The 23,636-nt window shown below is 37.5% G+C and overlaps 1 gene segment (V, D, J or C); it reads left to right on the plus strand.

The window, feature by feature from the left end:
• The window catches only part of LOC118021313, a 30,545-nt gene extending 7,461 nt beyond the window's left edge, over positions 1-23,084 (plus strand). Inside the window, 4 exon segments of the C gene segment in view lie at positions 11,299-11,339; positions 16,320-16,649; positions 19,920-19,967; positions 22,192-23,084. Of these exon segments, the coding sequence occupies positions 11,299-11,339; positions 16,320-16,649; positions 19,920-19,967; positions 22,192-22,334 (562 nt within the window).
• The last annotated feature ends 552 nt before the right edge of the window (positions 23,085-23,636 follow it).

The raw sequence follows: 23,636 nt of genomic DNA on the forward strand, positions 1-23,636 counted from the left end.
TATATATATATATATATATATATATATATATATATATATATATATATTTACCAGCCTCTGCTATACAACATAAAATTAGGGAATGAGTTTGTAACTATAACTAAATCTCAAGATGCAATAGGAAAAAATATTGATAAATTGTACTACATGGAAATTTAAAAAAAGCTCGCATGACAAAAAGCAGCAGAAGTTAAACCAAAGGACCGATGACAAATCACTAGGAAATAGGTGCAATCTGTAGAGCGCATAAAGGCCAACTATCCCCAATATAAAAAATACATTTCTAAAAACAGAGATAAAACATTTAAAATATCCTGTAGGAAAGTGGCAAAAGACATGAAAAGCCAACTTATGAAGAGAAATATGAAAATAGCTCTTAAACATATAAGAAAATGCTCAACTTCACTTATAAGATAAAGATCAATTAAAACTACATTGAGGTATCATTTCTCACCCATGAGATTGGCAAGAATTTAAAAGTTTGACAACACATTCCATTGGTGAAGCTGTGGGGGGGAATAGGCATTCATATATTGATGGTAAGGATGTAAAATACAATCATTTTGTGGGGGAATTTGAAAATATCTAACAAAAGTTCCTATGCACTTACCTTTCAACCTCATAAAAGCACTTTTAAAAATTTAATCTAAAGGCACAGCTTTCAAAAATGTGAAAATGTATATGGACATGGACCTTCATTGTGTAACTGCAAAATTTTGGAAGTGACATAAATATCCAAACATAGTGAGACTGGTTGAATAAATGATGGCACATGCATGTAATGGAGGACTATATACAATAAAATAGAATGTGAGATGTAAAATCAATTGTAATTATATTGGCAATTCACAAATGGAAAGTGAAATTTAAAAAATAGTATCATTTACAATAGCAACAGCAACAATATAAAAAAAAATTCTATAATACTTATAGGTGAAATTTAACCAAAAATGGGAAGGATTTGTATGCTGAAAACAATAAAACTTTATTGACAGAAGTCAAAGAAGAACTAAATAAATCTAGAGATATGCCATGTTCATAGATTGGAAGACTCAATATAGTTAAGATGTCAAACATTCTCCAAACTGATAAATCCATTCAATGTAATCCCAATCAAAATCCCAAGAAAACTCTTCATAGAAATTGGTAAGCTGGTTGCAAAATTTATATGGGAAGACAAAGAACATAGCATTGCCAAAATAATTTTGAAGAGTTTAAACACTATTAAGCTACAATGGTCAGGACAGTACGGTATCAGTGAAAACATAGATACATAGATAAGAACAAAATGCAGAAATAGGGCAACACATAAGTGGTTAACTAATTCTTAACAAAAATGCCACGAAATCCAAAGACAAAGAATAGACTTTTCTACAACTGGCTATGAAACAATTGTTTATGTATGTAAAAATATAATAAACCACAATCCATACCAAACATCACACACACAGATTAACTAAAAATGGATTCTAGGTCTAAATGTAAAAACTAAACAATAACACTTCTAGATGAAAATACAGGAGAAAATCTTTGTGACCTTGGGTTAGCTAAACACTTCTCATATAGGACACAGAAAGCAAGAATCATAAAAGAAATCTTTGATAAATTGCACTTCCTCAAAATTAACATTTCTGTCCTTCTCAAGACTGAAAATGGAAGGAAAATAGAAAATTTCAAGAAAATGGATAGAGAAGACACAGATTCAAAGAAAATATTCTCCAAAAACATATCACAGAAAAGACTGATGTCCAGAATACAGAGAGAAGTCCCAAGACTCAGTAATGAGAAAAGAAATCCAGTTAAAAAATGGAAAGGGATATAATGGGACTTTGGGCAGAAGTCAACTGAAATTTACTTCTCTTCTCTTTAATGTAAATAATAATTTACATTAAAGAAAAACAAATAAACACAAACAAAAACAAAATGGGAAAAGGGACCTGCATGTGCTCAGAGATGTAGAGAGCTGGAAATAGCAGGCTCCCATCTTACAATAACATCCAAAAAAGCAGGACACATTGAAATTTGATACTTTGCTTGAACCCATCAGAGAACTAGGGTTGCAGGGTTAATGACTTACACAAAAACTGGAGACAGACAGGCATTTGCAGGGAGAAACAGGATGCTCACCTCAGACAGATGTTGTCAAACACATTCAGCTGGTCACAAGATTAAAGAGGAGATTTTTAATGAAACAATAAGAGCCAAATATAGACAAGTGGAAGAGTTTGAACCCTGGAGGACCAATATATGAGGTACTTCCCATCACTTTTTAAGCTTCTTCTCCAGGAACTCCATAAAATTCTTGAAGGGAAGATCAGGGCCAATCCAGAGAGAGCTTCCCTTGGTGCTGCAGGATGGGAAAAACAGCTACTGATAAATCCCCCCCAGATCTAATCTACCCCATCACCACTGTAGAAAAAAGTGACTTCACCTGCAGGGGAAGTGGTGGAATCCCACTGCAGATGAGGGAATAGAAAGGAGGCGATCACCACGACTTTGCCCAGAACATCTCCCTTATGTCCAAAAGTAATACGTTTTCATCTGCAGAAGGATGGGCATCAAAACCATGGCCTGAAGTAGGTGGGTACCTCCTGAAGCTGGGGGAGGAGATAAGGATTGAAAATGTTCTATCTCTGGGGGCACCTGGGTGGCTCAGGGTTGGTTGAGCATTGGATTCTTGACTTTGCCCAGGTCGTGATCTCGGGATCCAGCCCTGTGTCTGGCTCCATGCTCAGCAGGTAGGCTGCTTCAGATTCTTCCTCTTTCTCCCTCTGCCCCTCCCCCTGCTCATGCTCTTTCTCTCTCTAAATAAATAAAAAAAATTTTTTTAAATGAAACAAAATGTTCTACCTCTGGAAAAGAAGCAGGAATACTTGTGAAGGCCACATGCTTAAGACCCAGTTTCACTGTATCTGGTTAAAATTGAGACTAAATAAAAATATCAGAAAATGTCCTCCTTCCTGAATGTTGACCCACATGCTAGCAAACCTTGAGTAAAAGTCACAGTGCAATATAACTGAGAGAGCTTCAAGAGACCTTTCTTTGGGGAGCAGAAAAAAGACTCAAAGACAAGTGAAGAGACAAAGACAAAGTACAACTAGGAGGGATGAGCAAGATGGCGAAGGGGTAAGAAGCTTGGATTTCATCTGGTCGCAGAAATACAGCTAGATAGGGATCAAACCATTCTGGACACCTACAAACTCAAAAGGAGATGGAAGAAAAGAAGAGCAACAACTCTCTGAACAGAAAAGTGACCACTTTCTGGAAGATAGGACATGCAGAGAAGTGAATCCTAGACGATATTCGGGCGGATGGACGGCGGGGAGGGGTCTCCGTGGGCCGCTTCTGGCAAGTGATAGAGCCGCAGAGCACAAAATCAGCACTTTTAGAAGTTGGCTCCGCTCACAGTCAGGCCACTGCGCCTCCAGCAGGGACCCAACAAGCGGCAGATCCGGGGAGACTCACCTTCCTCCCCTGGGAGGAGCCGCGCGGGAGTGCACCGCAGGGATCTGCTGGGTTTGGAGACTCCAGACCGGGTCGGGTGCCAGAGATAGAGACGCGCGGTCACAGGCCGGTTGAGCACAGAGTGCAGCCGGAGACCGGGGAGACGGGAGTGACTGATGGCTTTTCTCTGGGGGCTCACTGAGGAGCGGGGCCCCGAGTTCTCGGCTCCTCCGGGGCGGAGATTGCGAGGCCGCCATGTTCACTCTCCGCCTCCAAAGCTGTCCAGAAAGCTCACAGGGAACAAAAGCCCCGGAGAGCAAAGCCGAGCAGATTACTTAGCCGGGAGGGGGCAAGGGCGGGGCAATTCCGCCTCCGGCAGAGACATTTGGGAACCACGGGAACAGGCCCCTCCCCAGAAGATCAGCGAGAACAGCCAGCCAAGACCAAGTTTACTGATCAATGAGAACGGCAGAACTCCAGCGCTAGGGGAATACTGCACATAGAAATCATGGCTTTTTTACCATGATTCTTTAGTCTTTCAAAGTTAATTTTTTTTAACTGTCTTTTTTTCTTTTTCAATTTTTCTTTTTCCCTTTTTCAACCAACATCTTATCAATCCCTTTTTTTAAAAAACATTTTTATTTTTCATTTTTAGAACAGAATAGAGAGCCCAGAAATGGACCCTCAACTCTATGGTCAACTAATCTTCACTAAAGCAGGAAAGAATGTCCATTGGAAAAAAGACAGTCTCTTCAACAAATGGTGTTGGGAAAATTGGACAGCCACATGCAGAAGAATGAAACTGGACCATTTCCTTACACCACACACAAAAATAGCCTCCAAATGGTTGAAAGACCTAAATGTGAGACAGGAGTCCATCAAAATCCTAAAGGAGAACACAGGCAGTAACCTCTTTGACCTCAGCCGAAGCAATTTGTTCCTAGAAACATCACCAAAGGCAAGGGAAGCAGGGTAAAAATGAACTATTGGGACTTCAACAAGATAAAAAGGTTTTGCACAGCAAAGGAGACAGTCAACAAAACCAAAAGACAACCGACAGAATGGGAGAAGATATTTGCAAATGACATATCAGATAAAGGGCTAGTATCCAAAATCTATAAAGAACTGATCAAACTCAACAGTCAAAGAACAAATGATCCAATCAAGAAATGGGCAGAAGACATGAACAGACATTTTTTCAACATTCAAATGGCCAACAGACATGAAAAAGTGCTCAATATCACTCGGCATCAGGGAAATCCAAATCAAAACCTCAATGAGATACCACCTCACACCAGTCAGAATGGCTAAAATTAACAAGTCAGGAAATGACAGATGTTGGCGGGGATGCAGAGAAAGGGGAACCCTCCTACACTGTTGGTGGGAATGCAAGCTGGTGCAGCCACTCTGGAAAACAGTATGGAGGTTCCTCAAAAAGTTGAAAATAGAGCTACCATATGACCCAGCAATTGCACAACTGGGTATTTACCCCAATATACAAATGTAGGGATTTGAAAGGGTATGTGCACCCCGATGTTTATAGCAGCAATGTCCACAATAGCCAAACTATGAAAAGAGCCAAGATGTCCATCGACAGATGAATGGATAAAGAAGAAATGGTATATATACACAATGGAATATTATGCAGCCATCAACAGGAATGAAATCTTGCCTTTTGCAACGACGTGGATGGAACTGGAAGGTATTATGCTGAGCGAAATAAGTCAATCAGAGAAAGACATGTATCATATGACCTCAGTGATATGAGGAATTCTTAATCTCCGGAAACAAACTGAGGGTTACTGGACTGGTGGAAGGTGGGAGGGATGGGTTGACTGGGTGATAGACATTGGGGAGGGTATGTGCTATGGTGAGCGCTGTGAATTGTGTAAGACTGTTGAATCACAGACCTGTACCTCTGAAACAAATAATACATTATATATTAAGAAAAAGAAGAAGAAGATAGCAGGAAAGGAAGAATGAAAAGGGTGAAATCAGAGGGGGAGACGAACCATAGAGCATATGGATTCTGAGAGACAAACTGAGGGTTCTAGAGTCGAGGGTGTTCAGGGGATGGGTTAGCCCTGTGATGGGTATTAAAGAGGGCAAATACTGCATGGAGCACTGGGTGTTATATGCAAACAACGAATCATGGAATACTACATCAAAAACTAATGATGTAATGTATGGTGATTAATATAACATTTAAAAAGTCTTAAAATCCAGAAAAAAAAACCAAAAACAAAGTAGAACTAGAGAATTTTTAAGTCCCTGAACTCTGACAACAACAAATTTCAACTCTGATAACTTACCAACAACAAACTTCAAATCCAGTCTAACTCCTGACTAGTAACTCAAACCCCCACATAATGGCCTAGCAGAAGGAAAGATGTGCTCATTATCTTCTTTTTTTTTGCATTTTTTTATTTTATTATGTTAAAGGCTTTAATCTAATAGAAAGGTAAGTAGTATACAAAATCAGACAGATGATTTCAGTATAGAGATTTAAAGAACCAAAGGCAATGCAAGAAATAAAAAACAGTAACAGATGAAGAATGCCCTGAAAGGCTCACCAGTGGATTTAAGAGATATAAGGAAAGAATTAGTTAACATAAAGATAGGTCACTAGAAATTACATAAACTGCAATGGAAGGACTAGAGAGAGAGAGAGAGAGACAGAGTCAGAGAGAGAGAGGGGATGTTAGAGAGAGAGAAGCAGAGAATCATAACTACTAGAAGAAGAAAACTGTAAGAACTCTCCTCCTCTCTCCTTCTCCCACTCTCTGATTTGAACCAATAAAGGACTATAGTCCTTTAATAAGAAATGGCTTCTTTACACTAATTTTCGATTCATGGTAACAATCACACAGTAATGAGAGAGATGTACTGATAAATTGAGTTAGTAGTCCTGTTTTGCAGGATGATTTGTGGTAAATACTGTGGGTCTCTTTCTCTGCAGTCTATGAGTCATAGCTGTGTGTGCAGAGCACCACTTCCTCTACTAAATCATCCCTCAAATTTGCTCTGCGATCAGCCCAGTATTCAACCACCTCTCCTGACAGTGCTGGCAGGATGCTGCTCCTGCCACAGGTCATCCTGGTGGCCTCCCTGTGGAGTTGTAAGTGGCTTTACCCTTGGGAGATTTCACTCAGTGAAGAAAGGAGAGAGAAAACATGGACAATCAAGTCAGCCATTATGGGCAGAAGAAAGCCCAAAAGGTCATTCAATCCAGGCTGATAAATTCCACGATGACTTTGAATTCTTCAGGAAGAAAATGTATACGCCAGACCTCAAGCATTTTATTGATAGAAAACAAATGCGTACTATTTTAAGGAATGTCAAAATTTTGCTAATTGTTGTTTTTGTTTTCCTTTCAGATACAAATGCAGACATTTTAATAACGCAACTCGTACCATCCATTACCAAGAAACAAGGAAACACAGCATTTTTAGAATGCCAAATAAAAACAAGTGGCTTAAGGAATAACGTATATATTCACTGGTACCGACAGAAGTCAGACCAGCCTCTAAAACGAATTCTGTATATCTCCTCAAATGAAAATGTGGTCCACGAACAAGGTGTTAGTGAGGAAAGATATGAAGCCAGGAAATGGCAGAGCGATTTGCCAGCGAGTCTCAGGATACACCAAGTTAATGAGGAAGATGCTGGGCTGTATTACTGCGCCTGCTGGGATACACTATATGGAAATGCTCCACAGCCACTGAACCAAAACCCTCCCACAACTCCACACCCGTGCAAACACATACATGCTCCTTTGTACCTCCCAGAGGAACCCGGCTACTGTCGCTACAGGACTTTTCTCCTGCATCTATGTCCTCAGCAAGATCTGAGCTAGGAGCCCAAGCACCCAATCTATGTTGTTTCTTTTAGTTAGGTCACTTTATCATCTATTTACCTCTCTGGGGCCTAGGTTGGCTTTTGTTAGTGACCTCACTGGTGTCCTAGTTAGTGTCCTGCTTCTCCATCTATGATAAGTTTCCTGGGAAGGAAGCTGAATCCAATGTGCCAAATGGTGTGCTGACTTGAATGAATGAATGAATGAATGAATGAGTGACAGAAGATATAAGGCCTTTGAAATAACATGGCCCTGGGGTTTAATTCCTGCTCAGTCTCTTAACTGACAGCACGATCCGGAAAGTTGCTCCATCTTTCTCATAGGGTTGCTGGGGACTGAAGGAGGCTCCACACAGTACAGGTCTAGCACAGGGTCAACACATCACAGTGTCCTTTCCTGTTACAACTAAACTGTTTCACTGAGCCATCTCAGCTAACATAGGAACTCAGGTATTTTTTTAAAGGCACACTTTACATTGTCCTCCCAGCAATAGTAGAGTTTGCTTTATTTTGAAAAGCTGAGAATTATGAATAGGAAAAGAGTTGACGGTAATAAACCAAAAGATATTTTTTCTCCAAGAATTTTCTTCGCTCATAGCAGAATATAGAAACATCCTAGCATCTAAAGCAACAGCTACAGCAATTGTTAATATTCACCAAGCCTTGGGAACTTTCTACAAACTACTGATCTATAGAATGTACATACTTCTGAATAAAGTTGTGGGATTATCGTCTCATTTGTTATTACATAAAGTAATAAGACTTTTCTTCCATTTCTCACAAGAGCCATATAGCTCCACACACTCTCCCAAAATACGGTGGAAAATCTCTGAGAGTGAAAAAGAGCTCAAGGATAGGTGTGTTTGAAGCAAAACCTAAAGGAAAAATGTGAGGATGTTGCTCCCAAGGGGAATATAACAATGAATTATTATAACATGGGGTTTAGGTGAGATCTTCTGGGATCAGATAGTTCTTTATACCAGGAACATAATCAATAACACTGAGACAGATCTTACTGAGAATGTCTTTCACTGGTTTTAAAGCAAACCTTCCTCCCCCATCCTTGCCTCTGAAGTATATAGGCTGCCATTGCCTCCCCAGTCTGATGCACGCCCCCCTCTTGGAGAAAATTCTGACTAGTTACTTGCATTGCCAACCCCATGGATATATGGGTCTTTGGCTTGGGTTTGTAGGTTGAATATACTCCTTTCTTTTATCTTCACTGTTTTTATGTCCACTGTCAACTTGTTCAGGTACCTTTGATCTCACCCCCTTGCATTTCAAATGGAGACATCAAAATAAGACTCTTACATGAAAACAATGGATCGTGGATCACCACATCAAAAACCAATGATGTATTGTATGGTGACTAACAAAACATAATAAAATTTAAAAAAAAAAGCAAAAACAAAATAAGAATCTTTTAGAATCAACTTTCCTTTACGCCAACACCAGACAGAACATTGCACATACATTGCAAGCTGTCTGGGGTTTCCTTGGAGAAGGCTATCATGCATGGTACCAACTAAAAGAAGAAGAGCCCCTGAAATGAATCCCATATGGCTCAACCAATATTACCTGTAAGACTAGCCCAATTCCGGCTTAGATCCAGATAAGAAAAACAACAGAGTCTTTTACCTGATAGTCAATAAAGTCCTCACGTCCCATGAAGCCACCTGATATTATGCTTACAGGGATCTCACAGTATCACAGAATCAGAAGGGACCTGTAAGAAATCCTTCTCTATTACTAACCCTCAACGCCTTTCTCACTTAAGCAACCACAGAAGACCCTTTCCTGCTCTTAATCACAGGTTCATAAGCTGTTGGCACAGGAAGGGCCCTTTGGACATTCATAGCCCAATGCCCACACAGCAAATGGGACGTGGGAACCCAGGGATGGCAAATGTCTTGTCCAAAGCTAGTTAACCACAGAAGTAGGGCTACACATGCATTTCTGAAGATCACAGAATAACTTCCAAGAGGCTTCTTCTTTCAACACTTCAGAGAAATGGAATATGTTTTCAAATTTTGGTTTAAATCGAAATCTATTATCTCATGGGAGATAGACTTCTCTACAAATTTCTTTTTTATTCCAGGAAAAATAATGTTGTTACACAAATTATTTTCTCATTTTGCATGGTGTGGTAAAGAATCATGTTGCCAAGTCGTAAAAGTAGATGATTACAAAATGGAGACCATTGTTCACATTTCTCAAGTATATCTCTGTTGATACGTTGCATTTGGGTTACTAAAGTTTCCTCCTTTAGAAATACAATCCCAAATTGCTAACAGAGCTGGTCTGGTGTTTGTGAGAACAGAAGGGCTTTTCCTTTGATGCATCTCTGAGCAGTTTCACACAGTTGAACACCTGAAAATCAAAACCTCTTAATTCACTGAATACTTTTCCTGATAATGTAGATAAATAGGTGGTTGACCCGTTACTCCCAATCTCTCTTTTTTTCTTTTGCTTTTATTGTTTCTGTTTTCTATCAGCACTTCTCAGTGATTACTGCCTCCTTTGAAAACAGACATCTGGGTCAACTAATCTCAGGAAAACATAAAATATCAGATGCTATGAGCCTGTATTCAAGGACTTCCAAGGGAACCCAGAAGATCAAATTGCCAGTACAAGGTTTCTACCTGCTGGTCCTGCCGTGAAGCTCAGGAGAAGGCTGATGTTTTTGTAGAACCTCTAACCAGTGTGGTAACGTAGGCTGGATCAAGATATTTGGACAAGGAACTAAGCTCATAGTAACTCCCCCAGGTAAGTAACTTTGTTTTGTTTTGATCCTGTGAATGAAAAATTGATAGATGCTTTTTAGAAAAAACAATATAGGATCACCTCAGCATATGGACAGCTAGTTACTATGGCAAAGAATGGGATCCAATAGAGACTTGTCCATTCCAAAAATGTGGTCTAGACCATTATGTGATATTAGAAACATTAGGCCATATTTTTAAAAGATTTTATTTATTTACTTATTTATTTGAGAGAGAGAGATGGAGAGAAAGTGCACATGGGAAGAGGAGCAGAAGGGGAGGGAGAGTTATACTACATCCAGGACTCAATTGCATAACTCAGAGCTGCCTTTGCACTCCTGCTGGGACAGCTGCAGAAAGACCAAAACAAACAGGATCCTCTGATAGAGCAACTCAGAATTTTAAATCAATTCCCTGGAAACTGTTAGGGTAATTTCAAGCTCAAAGGAGCAGTCCTTCAGGAGTAACTAGGTTAAGAGATGATCATTATGATTTCAAACTCTGTAACAACTCATTGGGTCTAGTATCAGTGGGAATTAGATTCTGGAAAGAACTTACTTTACAATTAAACCAGATACCCCACCCCTCAATATATGGAAATAAAATAATCCTGTAAAAATACTGAACACTCATTTATTAAATACTCATATATATTATTTCTATTTTTTTCTTCTTTGAAAATTAAAGAAATAATAACTGTAAATTACACTCTAGTAAAAGTGCTATCATAGAAGAAAACCCTTTAAGGGAAGAGATTAGAACTTTCAGGAAAATGGTGAGAAAAGGTAAAATCATATTCTCCAACCCCTGTGAGTGAGATGGGAAAGACATAACCAAGCTGACCAGGCAGAGAGGGGTCAGTTCATCAATTCATATCTAATGTGATTTTGCTTCAGGTTCATCTTTGTTTAATGTTAGCAGGGTTTGGGGCTCCTGCATGGTTCAGTTGGTTAAGGATCCAGCTCTTGATGTAGGCTCAGGTCATGATCACAGAGTTGTGAGATAATTTATTTCCCTGCCTGCTGGTCATACCTCTCCCCTCTCTCTCCCTCTCCCTGTGTCCTAACCCCCTGCTCGCACCCTCTTTCTCTCTCAAAAAAAAAAAAAAAAATTAGCAGGGCCCATTTTTATATATTTATATAAATAGTGAAAAAATATGGGCACTATTTTAAAAGAGGCACAAAGGGTTTTTTTTGTAAAAGCTTTTCAGATAGTGGGATTGGTATGGCTGGAGCAGCAACAAAGTGTTTGGTCCTGGCACACAGCTCAGGATTACAGGTAAATTTTCTTTACATTCTTCCATATAAGGTAGGGAAGGAAGGCAGGTGATGCAGGGGCTGAAGGCTAGGTGCTGGTGCTGGCTCAGAATTCTAGGATTTGGTCCCAGTTTGGTCACAAGTAGCAGCATGATCCTTGGAGAGGTTGGTGACTCCATCCCAGTCCTTGGAGGTAGTTGCTGCCTGAGCTAGCGTGGAGGACATTAACAAGTAGCTAACTAGCTGCAGCAACTGCAGGTCCCTAAGAGGAGGAAATGTTAGGTCCATTTGGGATTTCTGTGTTGAAAGTTTTGTAAAGAAGACTGTACATCTTATTTATGTGATTCCAAAAATAACCAATGGAAAAGAATGAACAAAAATTGCTAAACTTTCATTTGGTCAGAGGATGATTAATATCAACTATCAAAATATTTAACTATGCAACATACTTAAAGATGTCATGAGCTAGGTTCCCCCCCCCCCAAATCAGTCTGGTAAATTTGTTCATTCTTCATTAGCCTTAAAGATGAACTTTTGCCTGAATGAGGGAGAATATCTCAGAAGGATGTTTCTAGAGTACTAGGTCGAGTCAAATAAAAGTTTTCAAAGAATTTTCAAAAAGGTGATAAAACATTGAAAAAATGAAAGAAATATATTTAGTTTTCCTTAATGGTTGTGATCATAGGTACAAATGAATTCATAAATTGAAAAGCAAGTTTCTGGTGCTCTTTTTTCCAACTGACTACATAATCAATGTAAATTCTAGCAATCAAGTTTAATAATGGTGACACAGACATAATAATTCATGAGTTCCTGAAAAGATGTTTTTGAGAAGAGTGTGGTGTAAAGAGGAATATGGACTATGAATCTGGATCTATCACTTTCTGTATAATCTGGTTATTGCTTTCTTAAAATTTTAAAAATAATACATGTTCATTATGGAAAAAATTGGAAAAGAGAAAAAATAAAGAAAAAAATTAAAATTTTATAGTGACACTTGTTACTGTTTTAACATTTTGGATTTTCATCCATTCTTATTATTGATGTAACAACAATCTCAAGTGGAAGGTGCTAAGGTATATGAAATTAAATATGGAAATAGCTAACATAAAAATTGGGACATGGTCAGTGATAAAGAATTTTTATTCTCCAGAATTCAAAGACCACCCACTGGAAATCTTTATGAAACAGGAGTGCAGAAAAATATATTAATGATTACCATCTAGTCTACAGATCAGTTCAGAACCAATGGTCTAATTTGTGGGATACTTCAATTTCTAAGACTCATTGTTACCTGCTTTTTAAAATTTTTTTTTATTTTGTTACCTGCTTTTATAAATTAAGAGAATCTAGGGGTCCCTGGGTCATCAGGGAGTCTACTTATCTCCCTCTCTCTCTCCCTCTACGCCTGCCCCTGCTAATACTCTCTCTGTCTCTAAAATAAATAAATCAATCTTTAAAAAAAAACTTAAAAAAATGATGAGAATGTAATAAGCATTGTCTCAAGTATTGTTAGCCTGAATATAAGGTGGTCTCTCATTTATCAGTGGAAATATCCAGACATAAAAAGGGAGGAGGTTTTGCAATTTGAATATATAAACTTACAGTGATATGGATAAAAGCCAAATATTCACTTGTATATTTAATATCTTAATTGAATTATACCTACAAAGTTAAAAATTATATCAATACAAATATCAGTTGAGAAATACTGCTTCTTTTGCCCTCAGTTTTGTTAAAAAATTTTGTTCAGACACTTCACACGCATCTAAAACTTCCACTTTAGAGCAAATTTCTGAGTCATCTCAGGGTCTGAGTGTCTGTTTTGGGATCCCCTTATGTTGATGTCACTGGATAGTTTATCTGAAGAGAAAATTACCCACTTATAAAATAAAAGCATTTTTTAATTTACTCTGGTATCCTATATTTTGCAATGTAAACATAACATGTAGAGACTTTTGTTCCAGGTAATATTTACCAAATCCATATTAAACTTCTTTACTGTCTTTTACCAGCTCTACCTCTAAAACTAATTTGAGTTCATTTCAGGTTGATATCCAAGTAGTATTGTTTGATCAAAGTAGAGCATTAGAAGAGCCTCTTATAATATGAGAGACTGAAACATAAGGCAACCCCTGTTTTGTGAGGGATAATGTTGGGAACGAAAGCTTCACCTTATGCTCTGGCATTTCAATGTGTTTGAATTCTACATGTTTTGTGTCTGTATCTCAGAGCAGGATTTGCAAACATCTCCCGTTTTTCATGTCATCTTTGAGTTAGACCTTACCAAACTATCAAGTTCTGGGGCAGAAAAAGAAACAAGCTCTAATGCACAAACTATTTCTCACTTAGTTATATTACCTATTTCCAAAATCTATTTGAGAAGGCTTAAAATAAAACACACAAGTAGAGTTAGGCCATGAAATAAAAATAGAACATCAAAAGCACTAAGGAAAGCAGAAGAAAAAGGCCTGTGATTATCTATCAAGAAACACAGGGTCAAATTTTATGTTCAAAGCAAAGGTAGGGGAAAAATGTGATGAAGTACACTAAATTTTCAAATTTGTTATGCTTTTCCCACCATAAAATGAGAAAAGGACTTCAGTGCATGAGTCCTTTAGGAGGAATGTGAAGTGAAAGAGTGGGCATTGCCTTCCACTTCCACTTTATAAAATGGAAGAAATGGTCTTTAAACAAGCACATTTCATGCTCCCACTGCATCATTACTGTGGGCACCATGACACTTAATGTCATTCACAGATGGTGACCTCCGGCAGACATGGTCAGACACCAACAAGTTTGGTCTTCATGCTCGCATTTATTAGAAAAAAGTTTAAACTTTTTAAATACAGTTAGTATTTTAAATAAAGTTAGAAATGCCATAAATTTGAAATTCACATTCAAATATGAAATAGCTCTATTTATTTAGTAAAAGAAAAATAACAGAAAAATAGAGAACAATTAAATCAACATCAATATGCAGGTTTGAGATATCACACTTGCACTTGAAAATGTAGTTGACATTTGGTAAATTTATATAGAATTCACACTGCTGCATCTTAATAAAATATAAGTAACTCTGACAATTTAACTCCAATGTATTTTGTGATTATGCAAACGAATGTATGTAAGCGTATTAGACAGGTTTATTTTTCTTGGAATCTGGTTTCTAATTTATGCATCATAAAAATGATTTTGGCCATAAAAATCACTGTTAGTTAGTTTTAAAAAGAATGTTGAAGGAAAAACTATGTAATATTATTACCCAAAATATAGGCACTAACCATATTTAATCAAGTACACTATTTTAATGCACAGCTAATATTCCACTGAGAAAATTGTGGAAGTTCAAGATTCATTTTATGCTGAAAAGAATAAAACATCAAGAGTCTAGCTAAAGAAAAGGGACAGGAGGTAAAACCAGTGTGTTACCATCCAGAAATTTTTCAAGTTCATCAATTGATTTTCAATTTCTTTACTATAATGAATCAGAAGTATTCCTATAAAACACACACACAAAGTTTCTAAGATGAAAATTAGATTCCTTAATATATTGACTAGAGGCTAAAATTATGTAAATATCACATAATTGAAAAATTAATATACAATTGAAAAATTAATCTTTATCTAACATGTTTTTAAAATTAAAAACAAAGTATATCATTGGAGAAATATACAGTGTCTTTTATTATAATCAATAAAATACTATTTACACCACGATCAAGATATATAAACTTAAAATAAGTACATTATGACCTAATTCTATTTATATCATGAATAAAAGCTCATTGTTTGTTACTGATTTAGTATGAAAATAAGAGCTTTGCTACACAGGGAGAAAGTCTCAAGAATTTTTTCTAAAAAAAAAAAAAAAGAGTACTATGAGCCATCCAGAAAAGATTTTTCTTCCTTTTCTTCTCAAATGAGAAATCCAATTTCTCATTGAATTCTAAAGAAATTTCCCATTGAATTACTAAACTAACTCCAAAGTAGGCCTAAGAGAATATCAGTAAAGCACCTGCATTTCAGGTAGAAATAAATTTTAAAAGGATTCTAACTTTTATAATTTTAATTACTAACAGTAAATGTATAATCAAGTAACATACCAGTGTTCAAGTGACATGCCCTTTAAAATCAATGATGTTTTGTTATATATTTTGACATTATGTCTGCGAGAAACTCTGGAACCATAATTCTAACATTACACCAATTATATATATACTTTTTTCCACAGGTGAAATCACAGATATTGTGGGGTTCTAAAAACCATTTAGCAGCTTTCTAGAGCAGATTCAACTTTAAAGGGAGACTTTGAGAGTCAAAATGTGGTGTCATCTTAGTCATATATAAACCTCAAATGAAATTCCAATACAAAATGAGCTTTCAGTGAACATTTTCCAAAGCAAAACAAAATTCTGATGTGTGTTACTTGATAAAGTTAATACAAAAGCGTTTCTGAAAAAAATGTTTTCTAATAGCAGTTTTGGAAATACTGCCCCATTGCTTCTAAATTCAAGGCATTGTAAATATTTGGGAGGTGCAGTTTTAAACATTGTCCTACTCAAAATCCTGGAGTTGTTCAGATGTGAGATTGAGATGTTTTATAAAATCAGGAATCAAGTAGGAGACCTCCATTACTTCAGAAGTGAATTTGGGATCCAATTTGAAGATTTAAAGTTCAACTTGATAGATTGTCAAGGACACCTGGAAGTGAATTCTCATTCAAACAAGTGATTATGTATTGTTTCAAAAAATTCCACATTTTAATCCAGACTCCGCCACTTAAGTGTTGTGACTTTGAGCAAGTTACATGACTTCTTGTACCTGTTTTCCCACTGAAAATAAGGACAATCAGTCCCTCATAACCCACTGTGGATGAAAGGTCTGAGATAAGCACTAATTCTATGGCAAATTTCCTCATTTCACTGTGCTGGGTGGTTCCAACCACACAAAATTTGTGTTTCTCTAATAATGTTCTAATTGCTATTCCACTTCCCCACAGATAGAAGCCTTGATGCAGACATTTCTCCCAAGCCCACAATTTTCCTTCCTTCAATTGCTGAGAGAAGACTCCATAAGGCTGGAACATATCTTTGTCTTCTTGAGGACTTTTTCCCTGATGTTATTAAGATAGATTGGAAAGAAAAGGATGACGAAACAATTCTGAAATCCCAGCAGGGAGACACCATGAAGACTAATGACACATACATGAAATTCAGCTGGCTGACCGTGAGTGGAGCGTCAATGGATAAAGAACACAAATGTATCGTGAAACACGAGTGGAATAAAGGAAGAGTTGATCAAGAGATTCTATTTCCCTCACAGAAAAACAGTATGTACATGTATTTATGAATGCAACTTTCCAGTACCTTTTTCTTCCCAAAGGAAATATTCCACCTTTTCTGTCAAATACTAATGAAAAGAAACAAATAGAAACCTTTCATTGATGTTTTTACCTTTAACGGTAGCATAAATGTCCTGCTATTTTCCCATAGAATTGAAGTAAAATGGACTTTGGAACATACAGAGAAAAAGAAAAAGACAAATTCACTTAGTCTTTCTTGCCTCAGTTTCATCATCCAAAATATGAAGGTCACAGTGATGTTTTTTGGGGATCATTGTACAAATTAAATGAAACAATACACATGAAAGCACCTAGCAACCTCGCACATCATAAATGCTCAAGAACCACCTTTGATGATCTTACTTTGTCAGGAAATAAGAACAATTATACATCTTTCAGGAATGTTCTATTCAGTGGTCAAAGTCCTTCTCGCTTCAGTCTTGCTCTACACAAAGTATAACCCATAAACAATGAGATAGAGGCTACAATAATTTGGTCACTATGGTTTTAGTATGGTCTTAGATTTCTCAGATTTGAATTTTATATACCACTCTAAGGTGAAGTTTGGTAAATAAAGATTGGGTGAAGCTAATGTGTACAATCATTCTTCCATTCTACATAATGGATATATTCCTTACCATTGGTAAATCTGCTCAGCAAACATTATTGCAGTCCTAGTGTGTGCCAGGCCTGGTAGAGATGCAGAATGAACTACTGCCCCAAGGAGGATCACTACAGTAGAGAGAATATACTTTTCCTAATCACTCAGAGTCACTTGTGATTCAGGCATGATTCAGGCATTGTGTCCCAAATTAACCTCATCGGGGCTTATGCTAGACATATTTAGACAGTGTGGCAGACAGCTGAAGGTGCCCTGGCCCGGCTGTGGTCCAGTAACTCACTAGATTCAGTCAAGTCCTGGCTTTAACATCACAGACCAAGACCCCAGAGGGACCATGAGAAGGAACCAGTCTGTACTTTCCGTGCAGTTCACAAGCCCTTGGGAAGCAGCGGGAAACAAACATATAACAAAACATGCAAAGACCCTTGCAGTGTACCACTCTGAATTGCTGAAGTAAATCTTTATCCTCTTGGATCCTTAGTGTTTCCAGTGATCAAATTTAGAGTCAAAACTTACTTACCTTTCCTTTCTCCTGGCATTTGGTGAAGAGAAATTGTAATGCCAGTGAAAATGCTTGTTTCTGAAAACATGAGATGGACACATTTATTCATCTGTTTATTGTATTTATGTATATTTTCCTAATAACTGGTATAAGATTACAGACAGCCCTAATTTCTTATTTCTACCACTAAGAAACAGAGAGGAGGCAAATGAGAAAAACACAAATTTAATGTAACCACTGGGCTGAAGTTCTTTAGGTATTGATTTTTATAATGATCAAAGTAAAAATATATTATATTACATTCTGTGGTGATGATAATAGAAAAGAGAGATGTTTTTATTCATGATGTATTTTACCTGGGAATTAATTTCTGAAAGGAATGTCTCCCAAGATCTTCTCATAGCAACAAAACTATTGAGGGCATTTCTGTTAATGCCTTTCCACAACAAATTTCTAATGCTGTTTCTTGTAAGTTTTTTGTTTGTTCTTTTTGTTTTTGATGAAAGCTAAAAATATATAGAACATGGAAGCCCAAATCCATGAAGTGATTTTGAAGAGATAAAACTATTCTGGTCCAAGTCTTCAACCAACCTGATTGAGAAAAAGAACCTAGGGTACACCCACAGATTTTAATTTGAGAGATTGTTACCTTAATGTTTTTCAATCAATCAGTGCACGGTGATTAGAGATTTTTATTTCTCTTTTAATGAATAAAACCACTATAGAAAAGAAAGGGAATTTTAAGACACTTTAAGTCAGTTCTTGAGAATATTTTAACACCAAACATGATTATATATACTTTTTATTCTTGGGATTTACTCCAAAGCCTACAGCTCAGATTTATTTGTTAAGAGTGTACCAAAATAAGATTGTGTGGAGTGAACAATTTGCATAACAGAACCATATATGTATGGACAAGGACACATCAAGCAGAGAAAGGATAAACCAAAACATGTTGGGACTCTCTTCCTCCATCCAACAGTCAATGATCTTTTTAAGGATTTTTGTCTTTGTATGCATGTTGGGTTTTGTTTTTGTTGTTGTTTTTTACATTGTAAAGAAGTACAACCCTCACCTCAGTTTTATATATTCAGAAAACTATGATTATTACTTGGCCCATCTTTTTATCCCTTGAAAGAAGTGGACTGAACTGTGAAACTTCTGTAACAGAAAGGTCATTTGTTAAGAATAATTAAGATACTGGAAGAGTTGATATCTGAGAGTCCACAATGGTGGACTTATTATCCATTTCTATGGATTGTTTTACAAGGTATTTTCCACATGGTCTAGCTCATCTAAACCCTCACAATGGTCCTTTGAGTGTTGGCTCTGCCAATCACTGGTATGACTCCCAACAAGTTACTTAGACTCTCTAAACCTTATTTCTTCATGTCTAACATGAATACAGCACACTTCAGTGTCACTGGGGGATCAGATGACCTAATACATGTGAACATTTCACATAGTGCCTGGCACAGTAATAATCACTCAATAGGTATTGGCTTTTATTAGTATTGTTCTCATGTCCACAAACACCACCACTCCAGAAAATCGTGTGCAAGAGTTGGGGATATTGGGAACATGTGTGCTTTGGAAAGGTAGGACCTCTTTCTATTGCTTAGATGGGGAATTTACCTATTCCAGACTCCTTCCAAAATTTAAGATTCTGCTGTGCACTCTAGGGTTGGATGAATTCATTTTGGTAGCAACCCTTCATGTCAGCAGTGGGTGCTGAGGACTGTACAGCAGCCAATGTTGCTAGTTATTTTTCCATTCAACAAGTATTTATAGAACACCTACTGTGCGGCAGGCACTATGCTGGGAGCTATGAGCACAGAAGGAAAACAAGGTAGTCTTAGACATTACCCTCCAGTGGTGAGAAAAGAAGAAAAAAATGTATCATTCATGAACTTCAACATCTTCATGTGCAGAAATACAATATATGAATTGATCTACTGAATTACACACTCAGAATACTCAGTTCTGGAATTGTGGGCTCATATTAGTAATGACTCTCTCCTCTTGGTTGACAAATTCTATCTATCTGTCTATCTATCCATCCATCTCTCCACAACACAGACACCTGTCAAATAATGGATATGAATAATTGAATACTTGTCCTCATTTCTTCTAGAGCTTGCTGCTGTAAACTCCACAAAACCTTCTGTGAGATATAAAGATGGTAAGATTTTGTCTATGTTTGCCTTTATGTTATGCTATAGCACTTTTTCCTGCAGATCAATTTAACCTTTGAACTTCCCGGGCTTCAGGGAGAAACCTCAGAATGGCTGGATCTTGCAAAATAGACTGATATTTAAGTCAATCCATCATTTCTCAGGAGTGTTCTTCACACAGTAAATGCAGGTTTGGGTGTGAGAGGACTATAAATTAGGGTTGCAGTGATGTGCTCTGAATTCTTTCAACAATGGACTTCATTTTTTCTGTAGCTTTTGTTTCTACTGACTGAGGAAAACATGATATCAAGTTGCTTCTCCTTGTTCTTGCTGGTGGTTAATAACATGAACCGACACTGAGAGCTTCTTGTACAGAAGGCGTTGTGCTGCACAGTGAGTGCATTCTGTTTAATTCCCTTAATACTCACTGTGAAGGAGTTTATTCCCATTTCACACATGAGGCAATGAGCTAAAATTAATTAAGTCCCTGCACCACCACACAGTGAGATCAGGGGCTTCAACCCAGACCATCTGAATTAACAATTCATACACTTTACTCAGTTTTCTATTCTTCTATGTTTTTGTCATAAAGCAAGATATCCCAAAGCTAAGACCCTGAGACAGGTGCACACTTGGGGAGCGGGTGTAAGTGCAGGATTTCAAATGCCACAGACTGGACATTAACCCCAGTCTTTTCATTATTAGCTACATGAATATGGTTACAGTAGTTACATTTTCTGAGCCAAGGCAGAAATAACACAAATAATGCTTCATTCAGTAATTGAAGACATAAGGTCACATATGTCTAACATAGGATATTTCACTTAGCTGACACATAAGTACTAGCTTCAGGACCTTTATTCCAACATATGTAACAAGAAAGTACAAAGATCATTGGCTCTAGCCCTGCTGATCTGCCCTCCATGTCCAATATCAAGGGGCCTCTAGACTTTAGCTAACATGTTACTTGACCAAGGACCCTTTGTCAAGGAATTACGAGCACAGCATCACTTGATGTCCTTTTCCACACCAAGGGCTAATGATTCCGGAATTCTGACTCTTTGGAGATAAACACGTAAAAGAAATTTCCATAAGAACAGACTCAACCTGATGGTTCATTGAGTAGCCGATCTGGCCCGCTATCATTGGCATTAATTATTTCTTGATATCATGTATTTCCTGCAAAACCTCAAAGGATAATAAATGCAATTATCCTATAACATCATAACTACAATAAAAGTATTCAAGAAAGACAAGGGAGCGAGTTTGACCTCCTAAAATTGCAGAGAATTTGGATTTGCCCCTTTCTTTCACTTTTTTATTTTATTATTTTTTTAAGTTTTTATTTAAATTCCAGTTAGTTAACATACAGTGTGACATTAGTTTCAGGTATACAATATGGTGATTTAAACTTCCACTCATCACCACTAATGCCCTCTTTACTAAAACCTCCCACCCACCCTACCTTGAACACAAGCAAATTTCCATTGATTGTACCCTTGATAGGAATCTCAAAAATGCACAAGATATAATGGCTAAGATGCTTCTAAATCAGCAATTCATCTTTATATTTATGCTTAACTCTTTGTTGTCAGGAGTATTTATTACACGTGAGGTACAGAAATACAGAGTAGGTAAGAATGTGTTCTTGAACATTATGTTGCTGGGATTAAAATCTTGCTGGTGGTATTTACTAACTGTATGACATCAGGCAAATCAATTCTCTGTCCTCAATTTATTTGTAAAATGGCAAAGAAAATAATAATCTCCTAGGTTATTGAAAAATTAAGATTAAAGCTTTGCACACAAATCTCTCAAATTAAATGTCTGCCATTTAGTTAGTGATTAAAGCATATTAGATATATTATTACTTACAGATGTGGTGGGGGTGAAGAAATGGTAAAAGCTAATTTTTAACCAATGTCTTTTCAGGTTGATTCATCAGCTTTACTTTTTAATACTTTAGAATGTTCTAAGTGAATTTCCCAGAGGTTGTTGATGGACTTGACCTGCAAGCTGGATTCTGAGTTATTTGGTGATGGTGGTGGTGGTAGTGTTTATAGACGTTTATTGTCTGGTTGGTGGTATAGACGTTTATTGTCAGGTTGTGCTGGTGTGGGGGCATCACTTCAACCTAGATCATCAGAAATGTGTAAAATCACCCCTTTCCCATTAATAAGTCCTAGCCCTTCAAAAGAACAGAAGGTGAAACTAATAAATGACTTCTTTTAGACACCCTGCAGCTGCAGCTCATGAGCACCTCTGCCTACTACACCTACCTCCTACTTCTCCTCAAGAGCCTGATCTACTCCAGCATCATCGCCATCTGTCTGCTTGGGAGACCAGCATTCTGTGGCAACGGGAAGAGTTCCTAACACATGGTGGCACCAAGGGTCCACTTGTCTCTATTGTCTATTGTCCCTAAAATTGTCTGCTGTGCATCTAGTGGGACTTTCTCTCTGAGTTTGGTATATTTCAGTTCAAATGTGTTTTTTTCTCTTGTGTCATTATTGCAGAACTGGTTAACAAACCACTGGGTAAAAAGAAACTTTCACTCCACAACAAGAACAAATTCTGCCATGACTCAGGGGTGGGGCCAGGGGACCATCCACAGGGGCTTCAGCACCACTCCCTCCTTAATGTCCACCAGCTCCTCAGCCACCTGGTACTCATGTCTCTGAGCACAGCCAACACACAACTTCCAGTTGCATCTCTTGGGGCTCTTTAACCAGATAATTGCTTCAAAGCCATTTATTTTACACATCCGGACTCCCATCTTTGCTACCTGAGTATTGTACTGCTTTATCATAATAAGCACAATAAAAACAATCAAAAGTCTACTTTTGCCTCTGTGTTCTTTCATTTGGTACAATCTAACTGAGAGTCCAAGGTAAGGGACAGCATGACAACTGAGCCCTCAAATTCAACACTGGTTGTAATATTGGTCAATTCCACACTTCTAATTCTTTCCCTGAGATAGTCCTTATGATGCCTTCTTTGGGGCACCAGCCTCAGGGCAGCCACAGCCAATGAAGGTGTCCAAGTTATTTCTCTTTCAAAGATTTCAGATTCAGATTCATTTGGTTTAAGATGCTCTGGTGACGACAGTATAACGTGTTGCATGACTTGCAGGTGTGTTTAGACCTATCCCAGTGTTTCACAGACACCATGTTCCTGACCTCACAAGAACCCCATGAGAGCCCCACTAACACCAGAAAGGTGGGGTGATGGAGGGGTTAAGTGCTTGAACTCTGAGTCCCAAGGGCTTGAATCTATAGCTATATGAACTCTCTGTGCCATAATTTTATCATCTGTAAAATGAAGATACAGTGTGCTCTGTCTCCTGGAGTTGTGTAGATGTGATGATTTAATTTTGTTGGGTACATGCGAGTCCTCAACAGCATTAGCATTTGCTGTTGGCAGCTCTACCTAGAAATAATAGATAACACACTTGCTCACACACACTCACACACACCCTCAAGGTATGCAGTAAGATTTACATGCAACGCCATAGCACCATTCACCACAGTCCCAAATTAAGCCCAACACCTAAGAAGAAATTAAAAAAATAAAATAAATGATGTTGTATGATGGACTAGTATGCATTTACACAAAAATGTAGATTGTTGAAGAAATGGAAATTAATCAGAAAGTGATATTGAGGTGGCAGCTGCCTG

The sequence above is a fragment of the Mirounga leonina genome, unplaced genomic scaffold (assembly GCF_011800145.1).
Source record: "Mirounga leonina isolate KUSES-001 unplaced genomic scaffold, KU_Mleo_1.0 Mir_174, whole genome shotgun sequence".
NCBI classification, from domain to species: domain Eukaryota; kingdom Metazoa; phylum Chordata; class Mammalia; order Carnivora; family Phocidae; genus Mirounga; species Mirounga leonina.